General features: G+C 36.1%; 1 protein-coding gene across 3 annotated transcripts; it reads right to left on the reverse strand.

Annotated features, from left to right (window-relative positions):
• Window positions 1–4,055: 4,055 nt before the first annotated feature.
• LOC149817539 (putative lipase ROG1) lies at window positions 4,056–26,125 on the reverse strand. 3 transcript variants are annotated; one of them, XM_089985283.1, is made up of 11 exons: window positions 25,902–26,114; window positions 23,368–23,435; window positions 17,870–17,940; window positions 17,515–17,763; window positions 10,578–10,741; window positions 10,405–10,460; window positions 10,240–10,319; window positions 10,055–10,175; window positions 9,182–9,279; window positions 4,612–4,819; window positions 4,056–4,230 (listed from the first exon to the last, which is right to left on the reverse strand). In XM_089985283.1, exons 1-10 carry the CDS (start codon window positions 26,039–26,041, stop codon window positions 4,748–4,750), a joined length of 1,119 nt encoding a protein of 372 aa, XP_089841409.1. In that variant the 5' UTR covers window positions 26,042–26,114; the 3' UTR covers window positions 4,056–4,230; window positions 4,612–4,747. The 3 variants fall into 3 exon arrangements, with proteins under 3 accessions (XP_089841409.1, XP_089841410.1, XP_089841411.1); XM_089985284.1 differs by having other exon boundaries at window positions 10,267–10,319; window positions 25,902–26,112; XM_089985285.1 differs by lacking the exon at window positions 9,182–9,279 and having other exon boundaries at window positions 25,902–26,125.
• Between the last annotated feature and the right edge of the window lie 834 nt (window positions 26,126–26,959).

The raw sequence follows: 26,959 nt of genomic DNA on the forward strand, positions 1-26,959 counted from the left end.
CATTATGATCATGTGCTAAGATCCACATCTTATAATAAAGCCAACAATTGCTCTTCTCGTTTCGTAGGGCAACTTGTGAAAGTCACCAAGTTCCCGACTGGTATATATATATATATATATAGAGAGAGAGAGAGAGATGCTTAGCAGCACAATCATTAGGAGCGCAATGCCAGCAGGATGACGCTGAGCGCCCATCACATGACATGATCGGTACTCAACGTCAATTTTCACAAAAGTACTTTTACTAGCGTACTAACGCTTTTGTGAAAATTGCCGTTGAGTATCATGTCATGCGATGGACGCTCAGCGTCATCTTGCTGGCATTGTGCTCCTAGTGATTGCGCAGCTAAGCATATCTCTCTCTCTCTCTCTCTCTCTCTCTCTCTCTCTCTATATATATATATATATATATACCAGCCCGGAGCTTGGTGACATTCACCAGTAGCCCCTACCAAACGAGAAGAGCCATTCTGGGCTTTATTATAAGATGTGGATCTTAGCACATGATCATAATGCAATTTAGGTTTGGTTTTGGGCGTGCATGTTGAGACTTTCTTGATTAAGGATAAGCATTTTCTATCGATTAAAATGTGGAGTAAGAGCAAATCCGATCACTTTCCACTTTTTTATATGCAAACCCATTGTCAGATTTAGTGTGATTGTGTCAAACCCACATCCTAGGATCCTGATCAGGCTTGGGCCTGATGCATAATATTAGGATTGGCTTTTATCTACTATTATGATCCAACCCATATTCAACCAATTTGAAAGGAATTTCATGATCCATGTCCCATGACATGCCATTTTCAGAATATGTCATTGTGACATGAGTCGGATACGCTATGGTGTGTTGGATTCGGATCAGAGATCTGATCCCAAACTTATCTTTTTTGTACCCTTAATTGCACTAGTTGAGTGTGAGTTCACAAGTGCGCGCAATCACAAATAATCCAATCTTTACAATTGACAAGTAATGCAATTTTTTAGTTTTTGAATAAATTGGCATCCTTTAATATTTTATATCGCTTATCACTATTATTTTTTCTATATTTGTAGTAATTTCATACTCAATGGCAAGTAATTTAATTTTTGAACTAATTTCATATTTTTAACTTTCTACAACACTTGTCTTTCTAAATTTTTTATTTTTGAAAATATTGACATATAAAGGAGAGCATTCATTTTCAGAAATGCTTGTTATTTTTTATACATCACCTATAATTTAAGGAAAAGAAAATTAATTATCAATGAACAAATTATTTGTTAATTTTTTAAATGTCTAATGCTTTAAAATTTAAAATTTTCAAATAAATTGTCATTTCATGGCAAGTCAAATCATTATTACATAAATTGGTTACTATATTTGATATGTTAATTTCACTTGTTATTTAATATTTTTATTTTTTAAATCACTTTTCAATCAACAAGTAATTCTTTTATTTTTCACTTTTTTAAATTTACTTTTCACCTTAATTCATTTTTTTGGATTACTTGTTATTTTATTATACTTCAAATCACTTGCCATTTGATTGCATGCAATTCAATTTTTAATTTTTGAAGAATTCGCTATCTTTTAGAATTTCAATTAGTTTTTAAATATTTACCATTTAATATTTCTTTACATTTTATATTTTAAATCTTTGTGATTTTTTATCTTTTCATTTTTAAAATTAGTTGTTTCGTTAATGATGACCAACTCAGTTTTCAAATTGGCACCAAAATGAAAGAATAAGTTGGTGACGGTGGTGCTTGTAAAAAAACAAAGTTTGCTTAACAACAAATTGGCCATCTGGACACGGGGTAACAACGTTTAGATTACGACTTATAGAATGTGATTAATGTTTGATAGGACCGAATAAACATTTTATTTGTTTAATTAAAAATGCATAAAGCCAGGTACATTTGGCAGCTACAGTAAGAGACATGTACATCTCTTGCGAATATCTTGCATTCGGACTCAAAAAGTTTGCTTAAGAATGAATAAGGCCTGTGAATATGGCTTATTAAAAGTGGAAAATGGCTGTATTGTGCGTCAAATTTGACGTGTTTTCTTAAAAACCTTGTAGTTTTTTTATATTCTTCTCATATTTAAAAAACTGGTCGGGTCAACTTGGTGACTCGGCCCAGATCTTCCAGTCACTGGGTCAAAAACAAGTACAAACTCATTTTGAACAAAACTGGACTGAGTCACCGAGTTGACCCGGCCGAGTCATGCATATATATACATATATAATTACATATATCTTATACAAATATAATAAAAATATTATGTATATTATATATAAAAATATGGTTATACATATATTAATAAAATTATACATTAAATATATTATAAAAAATACCATATATTGCATGTTGTATATAATATATTGATAAAATATTATAAAATATACATACTATATACATATATTTCATATAAATTATAAAGTTAACATGACCTAGCCGAGTCACTTAGTTGACCCGAACGAGTCACAAATCATTCAAGGACAAACCGAGTGACGAGTTTTAAAACCATGATTCTTCTCATGTCCAAAATTGCAATTAACCAGCTTTGGAATATCTTTTTTACCTTTTGCATATGCCGAATTCACTAAGTTCACAAGAAATATCATTATGATTGAGAGGTGCAGCAAACTTCCACCTAAACTGAGCAAGTTTTTTTTATGCATACTTCCACAAATCCACATATATTTTATGTGAACTTTCTCATCCTCACCAATATTGTTTGTTGTTAGCATGTTTAAGCTTTGATATGACATTTCTTTTCAACTGCTCAGTTGTTTAAGTACTAAGAATGTTTTTATTTTGATTTTGAAACTCAAAAACATAATCTTTAGAAGGAGTTTCCCTTCTGATTCAAAACATAAAAATTATAAGCATGTGTCTTAACTTTTCAAACGACTGTAGAAACATAAGTTTTATAGGTTAGATCAAAGTAATACAAATCTTAAAACAAAGAAGGTTTGCATGTACAAAGGATAAAAAAGTTCTTTTAAATCAAGATATTTATTATTTTAGACATAAGAAGAATATAAAAAATTATAATATTTAAAAAATAAACATGTCAAATTATTCGTATAGTACGACCATTTTTCATTTTAAAGTGTGTCATATTTATACCAACTTAAGAGAAGGTTTGCCTCAAAGTCGCGTAAACATTTTCTTTTCTAAGGCCAGATATATATGTCATCAGTCACGCTAACTTTATATTTTATATAAATATATGTATAGTTTATGATTATTATTTTTATTTTATAGTTTTACCAATACATTATATATATATATATATATATCCATGACTCGTCAGAGTTTAGTTAAAGCCAAGTTCAACCTGGTTTTGAAACCGGTAACTAGGCGATGGAGGCTGAGTCAACCCGGTGAGTTTTTTTAAACTATGGTATATATTTCTAACATGTTAGGCCCTTGAAAGCATACATTAATTGTTGTTTCCAGCCAATTAAAAGGAAGAGTAAACTTAGAATCTGCTAGCCTCGGGACTGATAGCCCCTTTATATATAGAGTAGATATGGTATGTTTCGATATGGATTGGCATTGACCATTTGAATAATAAACCTTTTTTAGAAGTATATTAATGTATTTATTTCTTATTAAAGCGTGGGGTTACTATAGTTTATTAATTGCTCATTGCTAGTAAATGAAACATAGCATGAACCAAGACCGAATGAGTTGTCCTACCTTGGACCAAAACACGAGTCCATCCGGAATGGATCTGGTTATAATCCAACCGAACCGAAGTCAGATGCACTTGACTCGACCCATGGCAGGCCCTAGTTGGGTGTGACGTGTAGGTTCGTAGGGATTAAAAATAGGTCACACTCAAAACTGGGTATACTCGATCCAGACAGTGTGTCCTCGTGTAGGAATCTCTTCCGAGGCGATAGATGACTCAAAATCGAGACACATGGCGTACCTATGGAGTCAGATTGAGGTGACACTTCCAATCCCACTTGTACAAGAACACAAGATCGAAAGCTAAACAATGCCCGAGGTTTTTCTGATGAGGGTTGGCAGAAGAGAATTGACCCATGCAGCAAATGATAGGAACAAAAGCCTTCAACTATAAGCCCTGAATTTATTTATTTACAAACTCGCTTTGCTCGCAATGCGAGTTACTGTAGAATCAGCTCCACGAAATTCAGGTTAGTTATTGTTCGTAATCAGAATGGACACGCGGAACTGATTTCAATTCTCCCGTTCCATTCCAATCACCTGCAGGCAAAGAAACCAAAACAATGAAAAATTGAAAAACCTTTCTGATTAGAAGCTACCATGGATTGTAACCTAATATGGGATGACCACAGATCGAAATCTATAAGCGTATCCCTTATCAGAAGGTTGAAGCTGGGTGTAATCTTTCTTAAACCAAAGACAGACTGTCAGGGCATGTTTGATGGCTTATCGAATTACAGAACAGAAGAACAAAATGAACAGAACACTGGTTCTGTTCGTTCCCTAACAACCCCCCCATCTTCACATCTCCAACAGTAAATTTCAACATCAAAAGAGACTCAGAACCATGCAGCACTGCCACCAAAGGGGCGTATCATTAGCTAATTAACTGATATGAGGAAATCGAAGAATCAACAGTACCTGGAGAAATAAGAACGTAGAGGCATCGTGAGTCGATTGAGATGTTCTTGCACGTGGTTGCCAATTGCTACTAATATTTCAGTGTCAAATAATTCTGCCTCCTTGAAAAGAATGGTATGTCCAATAATGTACTCTTCTAACAAAGGAAATTATCAATCATGTGCATTATGCAGTCGGCACCATCTGAGTGCACAAAGGGATCCTTGACCTACACAAGTTTAACAAATTTTTTAATACACCATGGCACCATTGGAAAAACAGAATAACTAGCACAATGTAGAGAAAGCACACTTGCATTGGCATTCGGTACACCCCATCTAGGGATGCCAACGGGCCAGATGTAATGCAACATTCAACCTGAGTCGGAATCCGATTAGTCAGGTTTGGTACCATTTTTTGGGGCTTTCTAATATTATGAAATATAAAAAAACTATAATGCAATAATAATTGATCAAATATGCAACGCAACTATCCAAATTATTACGTATCTTTATTAAACATATAAAAAAAGTATTTTCTATTACTTTATATCAATTCCTTATCAAACTGATAGATGTTAACTAGAAATTCATTAAAATTTCTTAATCCATGCCAACATGAATTTCAAGTAAAAGCGTACAAATTTTTAGCCCTTTTACATACTATGTCACAGGGATTCTGCCAACAGGGTGCCGCACTCCCTGGGTGCAATCAAAACAAACAGGGTTATAACTGTCCATAACTGAACCCAAAAAAAATGATGAAAGGGGGCTGGCCGGGTGGAGGATTAGGGCAAATCTCCCTCCCCGCTTCTCCTCTCCTACTCCTCTTCTCCTCCGACCAACGACCTCCTCTCCTCCGACGGCTGTCAACCCGAGCTCTCCTCTCCTCCTCCAACGACTACAAGATCTCTCTCTCTCTCTCTCTCTCTCTCTCTCTCTCTCTCTCTCTCTCTCTCTCTCTCTCCGGGTTCGGCTCCCAAACCTGGGCGGTCGAACCAAGCCTTTCTGGGCTAGGTTCGGCTCCCATCCCTGGGATGTCGAACCCAGCCCTGTTGGGCTGGGTTCTGCCCTGTCGAACCCAACATTTTGGGTTGTGTTCGGCTAGCAGCCTGAGGCTGTTGAACTCAGCCCAGATGGGATGTGTTCGGCTCTCAGCCTGAGGCTGTTGAACTCAGCGGGCTGGGTTCGGCTCCCAGACCTAGGTGGTTGAACCCAACCATTCTGGGCTGGGTTCGGCTCCAAGCCCTGCTGCCTTGCTGCGGTGGGTTCGGCTTCCAGCCCTGGGATGTTAAACTCAGCCATGTTGGGCTGGGTTGTGCTTTGTCGAACCCAACCCATCTGGGCTGGGTTCGACTCCCGTTCCTGGGTTGTCGAACTCAGCTCTTCTGGGATGGATTCGACTGTGGGCTAGGTTCAGCTCCCAGTCATGGGCTATCAAACCTGATATGAATTTTAATTCAATATAATATTGTTTTGGTTTTAAAGACAAAAATGACAAATAAAAAGAAAGGACTTGCAAACAAAGGGATAGGAATTATGTTATCCAGTAAGTTTTGCTACTAGTGTTGCTGGTAGTGGTAGTATTGATTTTAGTTTGTTGGCTACATCATATGATGATGGGGGGCCACTATGAGCACATGTGGATAAGCAGAAGGAAGTGGTGAAAATAAGAGGTTTTGATGCAAGCTAGGTGAGAGATTATGTTGAGTCTTACACGAGAATTAAGACTCATTTATTAAAAATATCAAGACATGGCATTTCAGGATGCAAAAGAGTTGATGAAGCAATGTGGAGACAATAAAAAATATATAAGATGAATATGAAAAGAAGAAGACAATGAGTAATTCTTGTGCAATCAGTTCAGTGTACCTTTTTTAAGTCACCAAGAACATGCTAAACAGTGTTGTGAGAGGCGTACGCCTCAGTACTTGAAGCGTACGCCTCAGAGGCGAGGCGCACGCTCAAGGTACTGAGGCGTGCTGTGATGCGCAAATAGACCCTCATCAACCTCCAGAACCCCCTCCTTCATCCCCAAGTCTTCCTCCTCCGCCCGATTCGTCTGCTGTGCTAACCCCAACTGCCGGTGGATCCACCGTCACGTGCCGGCCAATTGCTCCTCCGCCGCTCCCTGCCTCCCCTCCCAACGCTTCACTTCCATACCAGTTGTGAGAGGCGTACGCCTCAGTACCTGAGGCGTACGCCTCAGAGGCGAAGCGCAAGCTCAACGCCTCACTTCGCCTCATCGCATTTAACAACCTTGATGCTAAAAAAAGAAAAAGGGATGTAATACAGGCATCATTCAATACATATGAAAGAGAAAAGATGGATAGAAAAGTAGGGATATATTTTTATTCTAGTTCACTTCTATTTAATGCAGTTAAAAATCTTTATTGAAAGGATTTAATTACTTCACTGACAATTTGTAACTTGAGTGACTATGTACCTCCAAGCTTAGAAATACTACAAATGATAATTCTTGTAGAAGAGAAGGCAAATGTTGAAAGATTGCTATAGATTAAGAAATTTTCATGGGAACAAAATGAAGTTTTCATTGTTTCTTATGAGTGGACAGATACTCAAGGGCGTCCACTGATTAATTTCATTGCTTCTTCGCTTAGTGACCCAGTATTCTTGAAAGCAGTTGATGCATCTGAATAATATAAAAATGTTTAGTATTTGAAGGGATTGTTTATAGAAGTAATAAAAAATGGGTGATCATAAAGTAGTGTAAAAAATCACAGACAACGCTCCAGTTTGTAAAAGTGCAGCATTGAGTTTGTAGAGTGAGTATCCTCATATTTTTTGAGCTCATTGTGTAGCACACAGTTTGAATCTTACCCTCAAGAGCATTTACAACCCTAAAGAAGAAAATTCAACAGCATATGCTCTATGTACATGGATCGAGAAATTAAAAAAAATATTAAAAGCCTTATAATTTTTTTTGTCAACAACCATCATACTAATGTCATATTTAATAAGCATTTTGATATGAAATTATTGAAGGTTGTTGAAACATGTTTTGCGTTCATCATTGAGATGGTGAAAAAAATTAAGAAAGTCAAGAATGTTTTGGTTAACATAGCGACTGATGAGAATTGAATATTCTATCGTGTTAATGATGTTGTCAAGGCTCAAAAAATTAAAAACTTCATTATTTATGATAAGTTTTGAGATAGAGTCGTATACTTCCTTGAGTTTACGCAACATATTTGAAAAATGCTGAGAGAAGTTGACAAGGATGAGTCCATGCTTTACAAAGCTTAATGAAATGTGGAATAATATCATTGAAAAAATGCAAGTTGTAGTTTTCAAGTATAAGAAAAAAAAGCATGCATTGAATGATTCAGAATTTTTTAATCATATATATTCAATTTTAGTCATAAGATGAGATAAGAGCAACACCACTTTGCATCATATAACACATTCTCTCAATCTCAAATATTATGCAAAGAAGTCGTAATAAGGTGGTGTCGGTTGTGTTCCTCCAAATTTAGACCTAGAGCTATCAAAGCATAGAAATATGTGTATGACAAGACTTTATCGAGAATAACATATTCTAAATCAAGTCACACAAGAGTTTGAAAAAATGTCATCTTCGAGATTATATGGACAAACATTAATAGCGAGAGATGAGAAAAATATAAATCCTATCAGATAGTGGTCAACATATGAAACACAAATACCTTTTCTTCAACGTCTTGCATTGAGATTATTATTTCAGCCTGCTAGTTCATCTTGTTGTAAAAAAAATTAAATCACATATGCTCAAAGCTACAACATGAAGAAAAACAAACTCACCAGCAAGCGTACAGAGGATTTAGTCTATGTTCATTCCAATATTTGATTATTTTCGTGAACCAATAAGGAATACAAATACTAATTGCTTTCTTAGTTATTTGACTATTTCTTAGTTTCTTCATTTAAATATGCAAATATTTAACATTTTAAAATTGTGTTTGAACTGCGGACATAAATCATCCAAATTTGAGAATGTAAACCCAGAAGAGTGTGACTTAGAAGGAGAGCATGATTTCAACATTATAAACATGGATTTATCTCAGTCTACTCTTCCTTCTTATAATGAATTTGATGTAGCAGAAAATTATTAGGATCATTAACTTATAGTCAAATACATCGTGTATGATATACTTTTGGTATGTAATTATGTATTATTTGTTTCTTTTATTAGTATAATTTACTTTTTTTTGTTTACTTGTTTACTTGTTTACTTGTTTACTTGTTTACTTGTTTACTTGTTTACTTGTTTTCATAATATATTTATGGTTGATTTAATTGTGGTATTAGATTTTATTGATGAAAAATAGAATTATACATTGTTAATTTGATTTATTACATACACGATGAATCGATGATATGCTAATTGCTTTTTATTTCATTAGTGTTAATGTTAATTGTTAAAAATTATATATATATATATATATAATTATATATATACCCTCCCGCACCCCTGCACCAAAGTTTTTTTAAAGTGCCACATCACCACACCCGCACCTATGTGACAGTTTACATACTAGTACCAGTACCAATACCTAAACCCATCTCCGAGAGAGAGAGAGAGAGAGAGAGACCTGAATGAGACTGTGGGCATCAGATCTCCTCTTGCTAGCATGGAAACTGACATCAACTCGTTCCCAAGAAACACGCCTGAGCCCAGATGCTAATTTTTCTGCAAAATAAAGTTGAACAATGTAAGAAACCACATAAACATTATCCTGATTAATGAATACAGGAGGCTGATCAATGGATTCAAGCTATTTTAAGTAAACTATTCATCTTGATGCAACAACAGTTTTGAGATGAATTACAAAAAAAAAAAAAAGCACTTCCTTGAAAGTTTAAATCCATAAAATGGACACATACTCCCTCATATGCCCCAAATATTCCAATTTACACTTTCTCTGAGAACAAGAGGCACTTTCATCCATGATCCAATGAAACCTACTCTAGGTACAACATTTCTAATAGAACAGCAACAGCAATTACAGTAGCTGCACAAAACCCAACATCTATAACTGAATTCAATTCCTGGAGAAACAAAACTACACTATCAATTAAGACAACCAGCAGGTATTCCTTCTCCATATACCAACTCAAGTCAAGTACTTTATTCGCAGAACAAGAAAAGCTGCACCCAAATTAGTTAAATCATAATCCCATAGAAACATAACACTGTAAAGCCAACCTCGTGCAGCTGGGATAAATCTTGATAATGATGACGGTAGTGATGATGCCCATCATGAAATAAGAGGCCCAACTGCTCAATTACCTATAGGGAAGTGATTTCTGGAGGGCTTCATGAAGTCCCAGATCACACACTAGGAAAAAATTTAGCTGACGCTAACAAATTTAAAAGGATTAATTCCTTTATCATGCATGTGTACTCAATTAAAGTGCAGGAAATATGCTTAATAACAATTACTTGTTTAAATGTAAAAACTAACCTTCCAGCATATCCAATCCATCATCCATGACTGAAGGCTGTTCACGCCAATCTTCATCCGCCCAGTTTGCAACTTCCTCACGTACGATATGTGGATACCTCTCACATAGCGAGTCCTCCCACTGGTCCATCAAATATATATCACTGATACTTACGATGGAAAAAGATATAAACAAAAGGATATACATTATAGTAATGTGGATAACAGGAAACCTTAGGCAATTCACAGTTATGCCTAATTGACGCTGTTCTCCAGCCTACAATGTCTTAGTTGCATGCGGTCAAGGACAAAAGAAGTTCTAGAAATTCGCAGAATTAATAGAAATATCAGAAAGATGGATGAAAGGATACGATCATGGCAAACATTAGCATATGTCACACGCCGTCTAAACACACGTAATGCAGACCTGCATTATTGAGCAACAAATCATATAACAGCATCATCTGATAGTAAGTACCTTCCAAATCTGCATAACTAGTATAGATTCAACAGGTAAAAGACATAGTATCCACTATCCACAAACATGAAATAAAGGTCACCACAGTCTGCCAGCATGCGCAGGAGTAGCGGCGGTTTCCCTTCTTCATTATCAGTAAGAAAAAGATGCCTGCCAGTTCTCCTAAAGATCAAATGGATGACAAGACAAGCAGCTTTTTCAAGTAAGGTGACACCAAAGAGGAAGGGAACCTGTGAACAAAGTATGCTAAGATGTGAGATATGAATGCAATATGTCCAAAACTAGCCCCCATTAACACCATAGTGACAGGCAGCCACGAAAAAGAAACCAAGTCAAGAGTAGTGAATATGGTGAAATATGTGCACTGAAGCACCTCAATCAACTCAGCAGCACAAGAAATTATACAGATAATTATCAAAATAATAGAACAAACCACATACACATGCACATGCATGCATACATAAGCACTTCATTGTAAGATACTGGGATCTGTTGTAATCTGAAATATTATCCTTATAGAGGAAGCCGTTTTTGAAGGATAACAAACTTTTTGGTGCTTGAACCCAAAATAGATGAGCCATGACATCAATAAGCTGAGCAATATGTTGCACTAGCAGGTAAAGCAATATTTTAGAAAATATCTAATAGAAAGTATCCATACATATACCACTAGCCTCGGTTTTAATTCTATATGGTATGCCTTCTAACATCCATCAGCAAAATCCAAGACAATGAAAGGACTACACGTTGAAATCAAGAATAAATCCTTTTTTAAGGCTTTTCACGGAGTATGACATAATGTATGAATCAAACATTGGCCATAATTTGGTCAGTCTTATCTGCCAACTGCCCTATTTTGAAGATCAAGTAGTGATACACATTTTATGAAGCAGAGAAACCAAACGGCAACTACTAAGATGTTCCATTACCCTATCAAGAAGAAAATTTTGATCAAATTCTTGAAGGTCAGGTTAGCTGCTACTCTATTGACACCTCAATGGCTTTATTAGTAGACTTGACTGTGTATGTGGAGGGGAAAAAACCCAGTAAATTAAATTCATTTGCCAAAGGAAGTTAAAAGAGGATTACTTTTGTTGTGACTTGTGAGGACAAGCTTCCCTTTGTCTGTAGGGAGGTAATGAACTAAAGGAAGTTATTAGTCACATGTAGTTACCAAAATCTATCCAAAAGCAAATGAAAGAAAATAAGGAACAATTTCAAACCAAACTCGGTCAGGGTAGAAACAGTTAGAAGTGATCATAAAAATAAATTCAAATGGAAAAGGCATTTGAATGAAAAAGAAGGAATGCCCTTAGATAGCTGGACATTTCTACCAGCCAGTTACTATAATGAAGTATGCGGAATTACAACAATAAGGTGCAAAAACAGCAAACAAGTCCAATAGTGGACAAATACAAAGGCAAAATGCCTACAAGGGCAACACCAACAAGTGAAAGAACAGGAATATTATTCAATAAAGTGCTTGAAAAGCCATGGGAGAAATAGGGAGAACTCTCCCCTATTTATATACAACACAAGAAGGGGAGACCATTGGGAGCTTCCCTCATAGAGTCGTTGGGGAGCTCCCACCGGTCATATTTATGACCGTTGGGCCCAAAGACTCTATGAGTGTGGCCCCTAATGGCAATGAAAAGGAAATAAAAAACAAAATAAATAGAAAAAATAAAATATAGTTTCTAAAAAACAACTATAATTACATGTGAAAAGACAAAAAATACCCCTATCGGGCAAACTAATATATATACATATATATATAGTTACACCTGTAGTTAGCACTCGACAACACCAACACTCTTAATGAAGCATATAAAACTGTCACAAGGGTTAATTAGGGGTGGACATCGGGGCAGGCCGAGCTGACCCAATTAAGAACCCATTAGGGCCCGATGAGAATTAAGAGCCGATGAAAGCCGGACCTAATAACTATCAGGTTGGGCTAGGCCCATAATTTTTCGGGCTCGGGTCTTAAGGGCTTGCCCGTGACCCGCCGATAATATTGGATCACATCGGGTCAGGGCAAGCCAAAAGCCAGCTCATATTTTTTTAATGCTTAAAGAAGAGGGAATGTCCTCTATTTATAGATTGTGGATAGGGGCACACTACTCTCTATTGATCAATATAGGACTAAAGGTTTGCATGAAAACCTTCCTTTTATATGAGACGGACTAAAGGATGTTAATAGTAAGTTATTTATGAGAGAAAGAACATTAAATGATATATTGACCCATTTATGCATGAGAGAGAGAGAGAGCATTAAATGTGTTCATATATATATATATATATATAAAAGAAAACTTGTTCACGTATCATCCATATGGGCTATAGCATGCAATAATTACTTTGTAGAGAATAGTCCCACATCAAAGAAAAGAGAGTAAAAAGCCCTCCATGGGTTACAAAAGACGGAAACCCTTGTCTCATTTTTTCAATGCAATGGGTTGGGGTTTGCATTTTTATGGCTGACCCAAGACCCGAAACAAAATATATTCTATATAATATATATTATTAATTTTTTATTTTATTTTTAAAAAGTCAGGTACATGAGCCCGACTTAGACAGGCAATATCGGATCGGGTCCGGTCCAACATTTGTAGGGCTGATTCCTCAAATTGAGGCTTGATCCCAAGTGAGGCTGAGTTGTAATCAAATAACAAAGAAGAATCCAAGAGATAGTAATAGACAATAAGCCAAAACACAAGCCACTATGGGCAGTACACAAGCCGCTAAGGGCAATACAAATGCACTAAGGCACAAGAGAATGAGAACAAGAGAGAGCACACACATATAAAAAATATAATTTTATTAAAAATAAAGTTCCCAACAAGCATGCCTTACAAATTACAATGGGGATTGAATCCCATTTAAATAGGCACAAGAGGCTAGAACTAGTAGCCGTTAGATTACACACTCCTAACAACTAGTTCAACAGCCATATTACATTAAATATTAAAAAAACAAAAGCAAAAATAAAGAAACAAAAAATACATTTCTATTTTACATATTATATATTATATATAATACACATATATACATAAATAGTATTACATACTATGTAGTATATATACATATATAAATGTATATACTGTTAAAACTGCTTGGATTGGCAGTTCTATCGTGAATACCAAGAAGTAGGAGTGGGAAGAGAGGAGAGAGGAGAGGGGATTTCCTTGGAATCGGCAGCCACTTCAATCCCTGCGTGCTGCACTAAACATCATTAATGTAGAATAGGTTTACAATAATATTTTACAATGGCAAGATTGCCCTTGGTTAGTAATGTAAAATACATTATGATGTATCAAAACACGTGAGGCTATTCTATATGGATATGGATCCAGTACTGGATCCATATCCAATCTATATTCTAATACCCTCCCTCAAGTTGTACATGGGATTGAACCATGTGCAACTTGTTCTTCAGATACCAAAAGCGGTTACTTGTGAGACCTTTTGTGAACATATCAGCAACTTGGTCTTCTGAAGGCACATAGACTGGTTCAATCTCTTTGTCTGTTATCTTTTGTCTGATGAAATGTTGGTCAATCTCAATATGTTTGGTCCGACCGTGATGAACAGGATTGAAAGCAATTTGTACAGCACTTCTATTATCACACATGAGGGTTGAACTTGAGATACTCTCTCCCATTTCTGTAAGGAGATGCCTAACCCAGGTTACTTCTGCTGTGGTAGCTGCCATAGATCTATATTCTGCCTCCGTGCTAGACCTTGCCACAGCTTTCTGTTTTCTGCTACTCCATGAGATAAGATTGCTTCCAATGAAAACACAGTATCCTGAAACCGACCTTCTTTCATCTGGGTCTCCTGCCCAGTCTGCATCTGTATAGGCCAATATGTTATGTTTCGGTGTTGCCCATGAAGATTGAGCATATTTGAGTCCATCACCCACCGTGCCTTTTAGATATCGGAGAATACGCTTGACGGCATCCATATGACCAGTCTTTGGTTCATGCATAAACTGAAATACTTGATTTACAGAATATACAATATCTGGTCTAGTAAAAGTAAGATACTGTAACATGCCCACTAAACTGCGATACTTGGTTGCATCAGGATACAACTCGCCATCACAAATGTTGAGTTTTTTATTGACAACATTGGGTGTAGGCACAGGTTTGCAATCTGTCATTCCTGCTTTGGCCAAAAGATCAAGAGTGTATTTGTGTTGGGTTAATGACATTTCTCCATCCTGTCTGTCCACCTCTACACCAAGAAAATACCTTAGCTTTCCAAGATCTTTCATCTTAAATCGCATACTCAGCAAAACTTTAATTTGTTGAATACGTTCTGGAGCATTTCCAGTGACCACTATATCATCAACATATATAAGTAAGAAAACTACAGTGGTTCCATCCCTGTATATGAATAAAGAATGGTCTAGTTGGGAACGAATAAAACCATGGTTCTGAATCTCTGAGGAGAAGCTTTCAAACCATGACCGGGAGGCTTGCTTTAAACCATACAATGCTCTGGTTAATTTACATACATATGCTTTTGGGTCTCCCTCTGCATAACCTTGAGGTTGCTCCATATAGACCTCTTCTTTTAAGTCCCCATGAAGGAATGCATTTTTGACATCAAGGTGACTAAGGCTCCACCCATGCTCAATGGCCAGGCCGAGGATAATGCGAATGGTTCCCATTTTCACTACTGGACTGAAGGTCTCATCGTAATCTTCACCATATTCTTGGGTGAACCCTTTGGCAACAAGACGTGCCTTGTATCGTTCAATGCTCCCATCCGGTTTATATTTAATCTTATACACCCATTTTGAGCCAACAACATTCTTATCGGGGGGACGACCAACTATCTCCCATGTTCGACACTCATGAAGTGCCTCTATTTCCTCATTCATCGCCTCAATCCATTTGTCAGATTGGACAGCTTGAGAAAATCCAAGTGGTTCTTCATGTTTTTCAACCTTGGATAGGAAAATCTGAAAATCCATAGAAAAGTTATCGTAACTTACCCATTTTTCAATTGGATGCCTTATCCTACTTGATTTTCTTGGTGCCTCCACATTATTGGGTAATGTCATGTGTTCTCCAACAGGTGCATCTGTTTGCGCTTTGGGTCTTCTTGTGTAGACATTCCCTTTGTATCTCTGACATTCTGTTTCCGACACCTTATCTGAAACCGTCTCATCACGTATGTTTTCAAGAGCCAAAGCGGTACATTCAGCAGCATGTGAGATAAGTTCAGCACTGAGCCATGGATTATACCAATTATCAGCCATATCCCCATGTTCACGACTATAGTTGGCTTTATTTTCTGGAAAGCTATTTTCATCAAAGACAACATTTCTGGAAATTCTGATCTTCTTATTTATAGGGTCATAACACCTGTACCCTTTGTGTTCATCTGCATAACCTACAAATTGGCATATAGAGGCTTTGTCCTGAAATTTGTTTCTCATGGATTTGTCAACATGTACATAACATGTGCACCCAAAAACTCGTAACTCATCATAATTAGGCTGTATACCAAAGAGAACATAATAGGGAGACTGATTTTCAAGGATAGGCATAGGAAGACGATTTATCACATGAGTGGCAGTATGAAAAGCTTATGTCCAAAGGTTGATGGGCAAATTACAACCATGCATCATACTCATTGCACTCTCCACAATATGTCTGTGTTTACGTTCAGCAATTCCATTTTGTTGTGGAGTATACGGGCAAGAAACTCTACGATGTATCCCATTATCTTGGAGGAAGTCTAAAAACTCTTTGGAGGAATACTCACCACCTCCATCACATTGGAGAATTTGAATATTTTGGGAGAATTGATTTTTAACATAAGCATGAAAGTGACGAAAAATAAGAAAAACCTCTGATACCATGTTAAAACTGCTTGGATTGGCAGTTCTATCGTGAATACCAAGAAGTAGGAGTGGGAAGAGAGGAGAGAGGAGAGGGGATTTCCTTGGAATCGGCAGCCACTTCAATCCCTGCGTGCTGCACTAAACATCATTAATGTAGAATAGGTTTACAATAATATTTTACAATGGCAAGATTGCCCTTGGTTAGTAATGTAAAATACATTATGATGTATCAAAACACGTGAGGCTATTCTATATGGATATGGATCCAGTACTGGATCCATATCCAATCTATATTCTAATATATACCATAATATTAAAAATGGGTACCCGATAAGCCGCAGGCGGCCCGACTCGACCCATTGTCCACCACTAGGGTTACTCCAATTTACTCCATGTCATGTCCCAAATAGAAAATTATATAAAAACGGCATGTCTTGTGTCTCTTTAGCTGTGTCCATGTGACAGATCTACAGACTCCAGTTTCTAGTTCATAGGCACACAATACCCCACTAAGCATGCAACATTTACAAACAGCCACAAATACATATTTCGTACTGTTAGTTTTTCTGTTTTGGATTTAAACATGCTTTTTTGTGGTTAATTCGGTTCTTTTTTTCTAAAATTACAAGCATGACTTAGCTTTCAAACCACAACTTCATTGGTTGATAATTATATGAATCATCAAGCAAATAATATGGTCCTTTATTGACTTTTATCTTCTCATGTGTTATGTCTGAAACACTTCCATAGCTCAAACTTCAAACATGCTTACTCTTTTTTATATACATAAATATAAAAATAGGACCATTGCATGTATATACACACATATATCGTAGATACCATTGATAATTTGTAGGAATCTTACACACACACAAAATGCCCCTATTGTCCAGTTTTTTGAAACACTGCATGTGATTCCAACATCCACATCCGTGTCTACTAGGTAACACAGAAAGTATTAAGGCATGACTACTAGGTTAAGAATCACAGTAAGGAACTGTACCAGGAAACGCCATCATATGCTCATAGAACATATCATACTACATCACATTCTGTGAGAGAAAAGAAAAAAAGTTCATAACTGAAGACCCCAATTCAACATTGGTGCCATAAAAGTTTTAGAAAACACGAGACGAGTTATACCTGTTTTTTACCCCTTGAACCAAGATGAGGTGTTGCAACTGTGATAAAATTCATTGCTTCTAGACCACATATTGTACCGCTTGAATCTTTATCTTGTGCAACATTAACTGAAACATCTTGGGTTCCTTTCTCTGAATGAGGGGGTTGGTATAGCCTACCAATAGCATATCTAGTAACTAAACCTCCGACAGAATGTGCAATAAAGGAAATCTTCCGAACATTGGGCATTCGACTGATAACTTCTTCTACCTAACAATTATATACAACTGATTTTGTCAAAGACAAAATAAACTTATAATTTAAAGATACTTGAATGACAACTTTATTTAAGAATGTTTACAAAAGAAAAGCAAACCTCTTCTGCTAAACGCTCCCCCATCACATCAACACCATCTAAGGTCAATCCGGCAACATTTTTTTCACTACCTACATGGAATTAAATTTAGAAACATCTAAGGTCAATATGTCCCCATCACATGAAGGATCCCCACCTTATAAGCAGTAATCACTTGTAAGAAACAATAATAAGAGGAGAAAGTGAAAAAAAACCATCCTTCTATAGCAACTAAGCAAATGTCCCAATGTCCAAATCCTGTAGACACATACGTGGGCAGGGCACACACGACAAAGCATGGGATAAAAAGCCAATGTAACATGGGAAATCTGCATGTATTTAGTTATATAGGACTTTGAATTCCTATTCTATAATTAGAATTAATGCAACATCACTGAGGAATATGAATATAGCCACGTCAATTATAAAATGAAAAAGAATAACTAAAACAAGACTAAGATCACTAGGCATTAGTGTCATGTCATGAAGGACAAGCAAAGCATGTAGATTAGATTGCCAATTTCAAGAGATAAAGACTTTAATTAAGGCGTGCGGGTAATGGGCTGAACATCCACTTGACTGGCTGGGTGCAATCAAACCTGGCCCACCAATAGGCTGGGTCAGGCCATGGGCAAAAACCCTGGCCCAAGCCCATCCTGAATGGATTGGGAAACAGGCTGCCTGGAGGCCCCCCATTTTTAGGAGGCACAGACATAGGCCTGGCCTGGCCTGACCAGATCTTTAACCAGGCTCACAGGCCCATCACTAAGCTGGGCCTAAGCTCGGTTCAGACTGGGCTGTTCTAAAAAAGGACGCCTACACCCAGCAGAAATGAGCCGGCTACAGGTGGCCTGCAGGCCACTGGCCAAATGCACACCCCTAACTATAATTATTCACATAAAACTTAAGGTTGATCCTCCCAAAAGAGCATGTTGCTTGTAGCAAGAAGAGTAGTTGCTTTAAAGCACTGTCACTGAAATCTGCAAAATTTCGAAAATATTGTGCGACATACCAATATTTTAAGGTAGCCGATATTAAAGGTAATATCTAGCGATATTTTCAAAATATCGCCGGAAGACAAAATATCGCGATATCTTTTGGAAAAAACTCTTGTTTTTTTAAGTTTGCATTTTTCTATTTTTGTGATTCTTTTATATTTTAAAACCTTCAAAACATGTTTCTTTATATTTTTGGAAGAAAATTAATGCAAAAAATATTATTTTCTTAGTTTTTTTGTTGTTATTTATATTTTTCTCAATATTTTAAACTCCCAAGATTTATCAACTTTTGAAAATCTCTCCGAGAAATACCCTCGCCGAGAAATTACCTTTAACGATACAGGTGACTATGCTTCAAAGTTATTATACACGAATATTGACATATAATAGATCCTATGATATGCTTTTCTAATCCTCCCTGATTACAAAGCAACTAAGCAAGCAATATCACCCAACTTTCATTGAATTTTATGGAACTATATTTGTTTTAGGCAAGACCAAACATGGCCTATTTTCCTGACTCATGTCCTCAACTAATACATGATTGTGATTCCCAAAATCAATACCTTTGTGAAATTCAGCAGATCCTATTACTTTCAGTTCCTTCCATAGTTTTAAAACCCAATGACTCATCGCTCCATCCATGATTGACTCGTGACTCGGCCGGGTCATGTTAACTTTATATTTTATATAAAATATGTAATATATGTATATATTGTGTATATTTTATAGTATATTATTAATATATTGTATATAATATGTATTATATGTTATTTTTAGAATATGTGTAATGTATAGTTTTATTATTATATGTATAACCATCTTTTTATGTATAATATACATAATATTTATATTATATTTTATATAATATATGTAATTATATATAATATACATGACTCGGTCAAGTCATGAGCATGGGCCGAGTTTTAGCCGAGTCATGCTAAAACTCGGTTGACTCGGCCGAGTTATGTTGATTTTCAGGTCATTCACTGGTTTGACCCAGTAAGTGACTGAGCCGAACCGAGTCAACCGAGTCACTGGGTTGATTCAGTGAGTTTCTAAACCTTGGTTTCTTCTACCAATGTTGTAAGTATCGTACTGATACAGTACGTATCATAACTATGGCCTAACTCGATACAATACACACTTGTATCGCGATACGAGTGTATCATATCCATATCAATTGTATCGTACAGTACAGTATCATACGATACGTGTCCGGCGCACTTTAAAATGGTTGAAACTCGACTTTTTAATTTTGGGGTTTTAAAGACCTCCCTAGGAGTGATTCTCTCATTTGTGTAGAGGCCTTTAGAGGAAAACCCATGCACCCTAAGAGGCGTGAGAGCGATTTAGGTGTTGATTCGTGCACAAGAGAGCTATGTGACATGGGTGCGGGCAAGGTTTTAAAACCCAGTGACTCGGGACTCGACTCGTTCTTTATTGACTCGTGACTCGGCGGGTCAACTCGGTGACTCGGACCGGATTTTGTTAACTTTTGATTTTAAAAGAAAAACAATATATAATTTGTCTCAAACCATGTTTTTCAGTAAACAAGAGATGTTTTTTGGCTCCATGCAGAATCTTGGGTTGAACTGAAATAAGGAGATCGTAGCATGTGGATAAATTGTTCATTAATGAGCAATAAGTTGGAAATGTGGAATGAAAGAGCACAATTTATTCCAGTTACATAGATGCCTTTATGCATTAAAAATGCACATGCCTATAAAGAAAAGAGAAATTTTTGTTGGATGTGATAAGGCAAGGTGAGGACAATTGGTTTTGATTAAAGGGGTATAGCCTATATGAGATACAAAGAAAATATGAAGTCTGAAAGGACAAGAAAGAAGCACCATGTAGATGTTGGAACTCTAGGAATGTTAAGGCCAAAGTTATGTATGACTTTGTTCCAGTTTCTTGTCTATTATGCCTTCATAAAGATGGGGCAAAGAGGAAAGGTGTGAGGAGAAAACCAAATTCTTCCTTGTTATATAGTCATGTTAGTAAAGTTTAAAGCAAAATATTAAATGCATTTATGCAAAGAAACTGCAAAAAATATAATTGTGTAGAACATAATAAAGGCAGCAATCTACTTGATCATAAAATATTAATTAGCTGTTGTTGAATCTGAAGATTGTCCTGCCTGATGCTTCTAGAAATAGATTCATATCCAATAACATTTACCTTAGATCATAGTCACAGATTGTCTTCTTTACATATTAAAGACATTAAGAAAGTAACAACAATATTCTCAATAATATTACAATTTTTTTTTATTCTGAAATACTCAAAAAATCAAATTTTAAACATTCCAGAACTCGCCCGAGTCAGGCAGAGTCAAGTTGAGTCAGGCTGAGTCAGGCTGAGTCAAGCTGAGTCACGGCCGAGTCTTCGCAGACCGAGTTTAGCTTGCCGGGTTGACTCGCTGGAGGGCCGAGTCACCGAGTTGACTCAGTGAGTTTTAAAACCTTGGGTGCGGGTGCGACAAGGGTGCGGAGCAATTTCAAAAATTTTGGACACGAGGACACGGCTATATATATTGTTTTGATTGATGAGTCTAGAGCTGGGGTTAATGCTAAGTTAGAATTATGGAGACAGACATTGGAAGCTAGAGGTTTTAAGTTGAGTAAGAGTAAGACTGAATATATGGAATGTCGGTTTAGTAAGCAAAGAAGTAGTGATGGGAGTGTAGTGAAGCTTGGTGAGCAAGATATACCGGTGAATGATTATTTCAAATATTTGGGATCCATCATTCAAAAGTATGGAGAAATTGATGGAGATGTAAATCATAGGATAAAGGTTGGGTGGATGAAATGGAAAAGTGCTACTGGAGTGCTGTGCGATCGTAGAATGCCATTGCGGTTGAAGGGAAAGTTTAATAGGACGACTATTAGACCCGCTTTACTATATGGTACGGAATGTTGGGCTGCCAAGAGACATCATATTCAAAAAATGAGTGTAGCTGAGATGTGGATGCTTAGATGGATGTGTGGAAATACAATAAAAGATAAGATTCGGAACGAAGAGATACGTAAGAAGGTAGGTGTTGCACCCATTGAAAATAAGATGCGAGAGAATCGTTTACGGTGGTTTGGACATATTCGGCGAAGGCCTAATGATGCTCCAGTTAGAAGGTTGGAGAAATGGGAAAATATATTAGTTAAAAGAGGTCGGGGTAGGCCTAGGAAGACTTGGATGGAGATGATAGGAAAGGATATGAATGCTTTGAACCTCACCGAGGACATGGCGTTGGATAGAAATGATTGGAGGAAAAGGATTCATGTGGAAGACCCAAAATGAATTTCTTTTTTGGTTCATATCGCGGACCCCAATTGTTTTGGGATGAAGGCGTAGTTGTTGTTGTTGTTGTATATATATATATATATATATATATATATATATATATATATATATATATATATAACAACAATAAGATTTTAAATTTTAAAACAAAAATAAAAAAGTAATTCTATTAAAGTAACAACACAAACTTACCAAAATATAACACATAAAGAAGGAGGAAGACGATCGAAGATCGATATTTTTTTTAGTTTTTATATGTCTTTTGCCCTTAAAATGGACGAAAATAGACTCGGTCAAAGGTGGACGGACTCGGCCCCGGTGTGTTGACTGAGTCCGACACTTAGTTGACCGTGTTCACCCCGTGTCCGAAGCCACACCCATGTCCGCACCTGTGTCGGGTACAATCGACGCGGGTGCGTCGACCTTTTAGCCAAGTCCGTGTGACTTAGCAAGAGAGAGGGCTTTTGCGAATTTCTCATGTAAGAGTGCATTACTATCATTTTTCAGATTCATGTGTGAAGTTGTTGAGAATCACTATACTTTTGGTGAAGGTGTTGCAATTGGTTGACAATGAAGACATACCAACTATGAGTTATCTCTACGAGGCCATGGATAAGGCAAAAGTGGCCATTAGAGATAATTTAAAAGTATGAGTCTTGTGGCATGTTCTTCATTGCAAGATATTAATATTTTGCATTGTTCTTTTAAGATATGCATGCAATATTATCTATATTAGTTGATGTTTAATGATGTCTTAAATGCTTCATATGTGATTTTATGATTGTATTTTGTGTAATTCATCATTGTCTCATGTGGTGCAATTTTTTTTTATTTTTTAAATTTTTTGAAGAATCTTATTAAAAATTTATAATTTTTTACGATAAGTATCTAATTTTGGGCCCAACCGATACGGGTAACAATACGCTACTTACAACCTAGCCTTCTACCACATCCTTATGTGCATCAATCAGGTCAGAGCACAATCAGAAGCAAACAATGTTGAAGAGTGCAGGAACATGGAACTATTTTATTGATGTAAGGAAGTGCAGAGACACGATAACATGTATATAGAAGGTTAAAAGAATAAACAAAAACCATAAAATAAACCAAATCAATCTCAAGACTTTTTTTAAGTGGTTCTCTGTAATTTACAATTAACATGATATAAAAAAAATTCACAATTACAAGGAAGATAACAATTAAAAGACCAACACTTACAATGGACAACTACTTTATCTGGAAGCATCTGAACAAATTGTTCAGCAGCAAACTTCCAATCAGTCACACTGCAACAAAGAACCAAAAGAAAAGAGAGAGAAAGTGAAGCAAGCTTCAAATATAGATAACAACAAAAAAAATGATTAGCCAGGCAAAATATAAGATAAACAATGTGCAAGCCAGAAAGGATAGTCATGGTTCTCGTTCTCGTGAAAATATCACAATATTTTGAAAAAACAAGTTTTTCTCAAAAAAGTAGTGGTACATAACTACATATAACTATGCATAATATAAAAATATATAAATAATGTAAAAAAGCTACATAAAAAATGAAATTTTTGAGTCAATATCAGGTTAAAAACATGATATTTTTTAAAATAGGAGATATTTTGTAAATGTCACTTTCTTCTGTATAATATCATCCTCTAGAAAAAGCATGATAAAAACACAAAATTTTCCAAAATATCAGTGATATTTGCAACTATTCCAGAAAACAATTTTTGCTTTTTTGAGGAAGTATCGGTACATATAACTATGGATAATATATAAAAATATAAATAATGTAAAAAGCTACATAAAAAATAATTTTTCGAGATAATATCAGGTTAAAAATACAATATTTTCAAAACAGGAGATATTTTGAAAATGTCACTCTCCTCTGTACAATATCATCCTCTGGAAATACCATGATAAAATCACAATATTTTCAAAATGTCAGTGATATTTGTGACTATTCCAGATAGCAATCTCCAAAAATGTACAAAGCGATACAAGAAAAAATGCACTGCAAATGAAGAACAGATGTTCATTGCTTGAGACAAAACCTGGCAAGTTGTGACCTATGGCATCTGTCATTTTACTTCGATAAAATGTTTATGGAAACAATTAAACAAATCTTACACAGATAGATGGACCAGATTTCAACCAATGTTATCAGTATCGGTGTGTATCGGCTGATACGCATCGTATCAACAGAAAATCGATACACTTCAGCCCTGAATCAGCTATTTTTTTAATAAATGCAAAAAATACTAAAAATTAAATTTTTTAATAGTATTTTAATGGTTTTAACACGTGTCACATTATGATTGACACGTAATATTTTATTATTATTTTCTGGCCGATACAGAACGATTCATTTGAGTATGAGTATCGGCCGATACAGCTCAATCGGTGGCCCAACGATTCAGGGCTGATACCAATACTGACAACATTGATTTCAATAACCAAGCCATTTGATTCCTAAAGAATGAACTATCGTAATCAAAACCTTCCAAGCATTAAATAATTTGAAGCTGAATCAACACCTACCTTTTCACAAAAATTACAACTAACAACACTTTTGACAATTAATCAAAATACTAACACTAACAAACTTTTACCTCGTTGCACTCTTCTTATTTTGGCAGTGGACTCCTAGTTTAAAAGTAAAATGTATCTTTTTGAAAATTTACTACCCAACAGAATTTAGAAAATAAAAAATTACCACCCATGAGAGGTAAATTTTAACTATATCCTAAAAATAAGGATCATAAAAAGTTATTGCCTCTACTTAGTTATTTTATATGGAAAGTATTCAAGTGCATGATTTTTATCCCTTAGAAATATGGATAAGATAAAATTTTACTTTTTCTAACCTATATTTTCTTCTTTAATCTATGCCTCTAAATAAGCACCAGTTTATCAATATGGCTAAAGCAAAATGGGACCTGATGCCTGCCTTAGCAACACAAGGACATGCCATATAGATTAACCAAGTTGGGTCAAGAGGGTTTGTTATTAGGTGGTTCCACTCAACTTAGATCTGGTTAAGGTCAAACATGAAATAGCTTCTTGTCTGTTAATTCACAGCCTTCTGCAAACAAAGATCATTTCAATCCTTCACAATTTTCCATTGAAGTCAAACACCGAGAACAACACGATGCCTACAACTTCAAATCAGACCCAAATTTGATCTTCTAAGACGGACGATCCTCAATGACTTGCATCTAGCAATCCATTCACAAATTAAACAGCAACCGATATTGCAAAATACAGGTACTATCTCCGACACCAATAATTCCAGCGCGTAGAAAATATCATATCAAATTCAAAACCATGATCTCACCTAAACTCACCTTCCCTACCAAATGAAACCCTAAAAACCTCAAACCAAATAATTCTAATACAAAAAATAAAGGCACCAAGACCCTAATTCTACGTGTGCCAAACCTAAAAAAAAACGCAAAACAAAATTTACGTTGCATCCAGGAAAATAACAAATTCTGAACATCATGATCTTTATCTCTCTTCTGTGTCCCAGAATCAAGAAAAACAAATACAACACGACGACATCGGAACCCGAACCCTAATTACCAAACAAAAACCGATGATGATCAACTCAAATTCTAAGTAAAAGCCATAAACAAAAACGGAAAAAAATACAACACAAAATTCTACACGAAAATGAAAACTATGCTTAAGTGCAAAATCAACATCGATGAATCAAAACCCAAAAAGGAACGAAGAAAACCGATCGTGATCGACTCTCATACCTTCCAAGGATCCCGTTGACCATCACGACGAGGTGATCGGGCGAACCCGATGTGCTGCCGCCGTTCACGACGCCGTTCACAACGCCGTTCACGACGCCGGTTCCGACGCCGTCGTCGCTCTCCGGGAAGCCGTCGGGCATTTCCGTAATTTTCGTAATTCGCAGCCACCGAAACGAAAAAATCAACAAGAGGAAACCGAAAAGACTTTCGAAGAAAAACCCACGCGCGATATTTATAGGAAGATATTAGAAGCGCGGCTAATCAATTTAAAACCTCAGAAAAACGCAAATTTTTTTTGTTATAATTTTGTTTGGATGGCTTGGAGTCAAGCAAAGCAAATACTGAATAGGTATGGAACCTAGGGTCTGGGTTAGGAGTTAATAAACTTTGGCTAAAAGTTGGTCAAACTACTACCTACCTGAAAAAGTTGTTAGCTGAGATGGGAGTTAATAATGCATTTGGTGTCAACCGGTCTGGTTGGGAACCAGTTAAAACCAAACTTGGATAAGATTTTTGGGTATGGTATCGGGTTCGGCCTCGGGTTTAATTGGGTTTATTACCGGATAAGAATTACATAATGAAGCAAACCCCTATCTTTTATCATTTTTACATTAAAAATTTTAAGTCTTAATCAGAACTCAGGTCGGGTCTGATATAAAATTTTATTATACCGGGGTTCATGTATTAATCAGACATTCAGAACCGGACCCAAGTCGTAATCGGGTTATCTTATTTATCACCATACCCATACCCTATATGGTTTGGTTCAGGTTGGGTCCCTGTAAACTCGACCCTTTGATACCCTTAATTTGGAATGGAAAGTGGCATTGTATTTATACTAAAGCATGAAATTGACAGCTTCCAGTTTCTAATATCTCAGCTACTAGTTTCCAAAAACAAGAAAAGTGGTAGCGGCTAACAAAATACTTTTCTAGCTAATCGCGGTATTAACTAGGTTTTCAAAGAGGTTTTTTCATGTTTTTCTCAAATCTGATCAAACATATGAGTTCTAGATGCTTTATTTTATAGAAATATATTCTTGGATCATCTGAATCTGA

This window comes from Nuphar pumila, chromosome 13 (assembly GCF_984573655.1).
Source record: "Nuphar pumila chromosome 13, dmNupPumi1.hap1.1, whole genome shotgun sequence".
NCBI lineage: Eukaryota > Viridiplantae > Streptophyta > Magnoliopsida > Nymphaeales > Nymphaeaceae > Nuphar > Nuphar pumila.